The 3,138-nt window shown below is 37.3% G+C and overlaps 1 protein-coding gene across 1 annotated transcript; it reads right to left on the minus strand.

Moving 5' to 3' along the window:
* Positions 1–762: 762 nt before the first annotated feature.
* On the minus strand, positions 763–2,337 carry LOC111988430 (protein SENSITIVE TO PROTON RHIZOTOXICITY 2). The gene has a single exon (XM_024020224.2). The coding sequence runs from the start codon at positions 2,201–2,203 to the stop codon at positions 992–994; it is 1,212 nt and encodes a 403-aa protein (XP_023875992.1). The 5' UTR covers positions 2,204–2,337; the 3' UTR covers positions 763–991.
* Positions 2,338–3,138: the final 801 nt, after the last annotated feature.

The following is a 3,138-nucleotide window of genomic DNA, read 5'->3' on the forward strand; positions in this document are numbered from 1 at the left end:
TAAAAGATTCTTTACATTCTATTTATTTCCATCTCTTTCCCTATTTTCAAATGGGTAGTTAGAAAGAGTTTTGAATTTTATGAATAAAGTAATATGTACCTTTAGATTTGTAAAATAAAATCCGAAACACAAAATAGATAAAATTTGAAATGGGTAGGATCCTTTTTCCATTGAAGCTCAATAATCAAAGTTTTCCATTCATAAAAGCCACAAATTTTTAAAAGAAAATTTATTGGGATAATCAGATTTGTGTCTAATAAGATTAATTCATCCCAAAATAAGCGGGCCGGGGAGGCTTCGTTTTTATAAGTTCCTCCTTGCTGGGGTTGAATGACCAAAGAGTAGCTTAACTACTAATCATGGAGTTCTTCAAGGTACTTTAAGCCGCCAGGTGATTCCAAAATAAGGTTCTAGGTAAGACTCTAATGTTGAATTGGGACCAACAAATGTGAAAACTTGAAGTGCAACTATAAATTTTCCTTTTTGGGCCACATGTCTCAATTTCTTTGTTTCTTTCTGGAATTTGTTGATAACCTCACTAAGAGGAAAAAGAATGAAAAGAAAACAATGACACCACAACTAGCTTATGAGTTATGACAACACAGTGCCACCACAAGCAAAGTAGCTAGTTTATTTTCTTTTCCTCATCAACAAAATTCTTCCTAGAACTCTACATTCCTTACGAAATTAACTCTTGCAAAGCGAGATCTTCACGCTTTGGATTTAGGAATAAGCATAATATTGTCTACTGCTTAGTTAACATAGCATCAAAGAGGAGAATTTAATACAACCATAATATATAAAATATATATATATGAACTATATGAAGCAAGTTACTTCATGTTGTAATCGTCCATAGCAACTAGGTATATCTAGTCTAGGCTTTATATTAGTACATTAATTAAAATTAAAACGTATTAGTACATTATTTTCTATATAGAAAATAACAAGATTTAGAGAAAAACAGCTCTTGATGATTTACCACACATGATCATCTGTGCCTATCATCAATTTGCATTTGCAACGTTTGTTGCTCAACTTTTGCTAGCTTTGACAGAGAGATTGTAGCTGGGGTGTGCCCAATAAACAAAGCAACATGGCCCATAAGCTTGTCTTTCCTAGAAAATGTGGTACCGCATGAGCATTGCCACTTCTGATCCCCACAGTGCTTCTCATGTGTCCTCAAATCAGAAAGCACAGAGAATTGCTTCTGATTGCAACGCTTGCAAACATACATCTTAGGACAATGGCTCCTCTTGTAGTGATTCTTCACACAAATCATGGATTTCAGAGGCTGAAACTTGGCATGCTTTCGATTCCACCTACACCCTTCTTGTGGACACGAATATTTCCTAGGCAATTTCAGCAAACCGTCTCGATTACCTGAGGCCCCTCCATTGTTATTCTTCATGGGGTTGCTTAAAGCAGCACTAGTCTTGTATTCATCTCCATGAGCCCTCATGTGCATTCTCAAATTCGCGTCACGCTTGAACCCTTTCCCACAAACTTGGCAATAATGTGTGTACTTAGCCAACAAATCCGCAGCATCTAATTCAATGATATCATAATCCTTTGATGTAATCCTTTCTAATATCGCTTCACTAGTATCACCCCCTTGAGCCACTTGATCTCTCCTTTCGACCCTGTTAACGTTGTTGCCAACAGCACCACTTCGAGTTTCATCCTTATTAGTACCATAATTATTAAAGGTTTCACCACCATACCAGCAATCAGCAAGGGTTTCACTAGAAAAGAAACCTTGGCCTATGTTACCAGCACGATTGCCACCAAAGTTTGGTTGAGAAAACCGAGTTTGATGACGCTGGCCATGATGACCATGGTGCAATTCATCGGTGCTGGTGCTACCAGCTGCAGTAGGACCAAGCCCCATTTGTTGGCAAATGAACATCATTGAAGTCGCGGACGAGATAATTTCTTGAATCACAGTACTCATGCTGGCCACAGCAAAAGATGTTGCTGGTTCAGGTTGGCTATGATCCGTGTTGATAAGGATGCTAACCAAAGATTGCACCTGATGAACCTTGTCCTTGAGAACTGAAAAGTTATAGAGGAAAGAGTTTGGATGAGGTTCTGAGGCCGAGTTTCCTTCAAGAGAGGAGGCTGAAACAACATCTTCATTCACAGAATAGATCTGCAGTGGAACATTTTGGAAGCAAGAAGTAGCATTAGCCCCAGAAAGCATTTTTGTGATGCTTTGATTTCCAACCTGCCTCTCTAAGTATTATATGTTCTTTTTCTATAGATTGCTTTTGGATTTTTGGTTCACTACTGTAGAAATGACTGCTGGTGATTATATAGGGTAAGCTTAAGCAGCCCTATCCTTTTTGGTTTTGCAATAACATATAATGGTAGTTTGAGAGAGAGAGAAATGCAAGTCAACGCGCAGGTAGAGCTAGGTTCAAACTCCCCCACATAAAACCTCCCTAAGATCTCACCTATCTAACATTGGGACAACCCTTTGTAACGAAAGAGGTTTCAAATTGTAATACACTAAACAAGTAGGACTTAAAGCAAAATTTTACTCATAATAAATTGTCAACTAAACAATTTTCTTCTCCCCGTTGGACATTTTAGATTGCATCATGCCCAACAAAATAAAAAATGGATTTTTTAATGTTGTAACTTTCAATCGCTGCGCATGATTTGAAGAGTTCAAATACGTAATATCTTACGCATAAGATGACAACAACCTTTTCAAGCGATCCGTCAGCGTGAAAATCCAGCAGCTCGAGTGTGAAATAATTCTCTCCAATGACAATCATAAACTCATGCCTTCTGGTCCATGCCACCCATGTATGAGCACCTCTTGGATGAGCCATGCGCACAACTTTAAAATATATTTTCTCATCTGTATTTTATTTTTATTTTTATTTTTAATTACTCTAACTTTGTCGTTTTATATATCTTCTTGACTATTTCTTGTAGCCATGCAAGAAGCAGAACCGAATTGGTTGCCATTATCATGATCAGTTGGTGGCTTGCTAAGACTTCAGGGATCTTGTTATTAATGAGAGGGTGTGTATGAGTGTGTGCGATGTAGACTTTGATTTTGATCTTTGTCATAAAATAATGCTGATAAAAATATTCTATTTGAACTTTGATACCCTCAACAGAAAT

The sequence above is a fragment of the Quercus suber genome, unplaced genomic scaffold, assembly GCF_002906115.3.
Source record: "Quercus suber isolate HL8 unplaced genomic scaffold, Cork oak 2.0 scaffold_26, whole genome shotgun sequence".
Lineage (NCBI taxonomy): Eukaryota > Viridiplantae > Streptophyta > Magnoliopsida > Fagales > Fagaceae > Quercus > Quercus suber.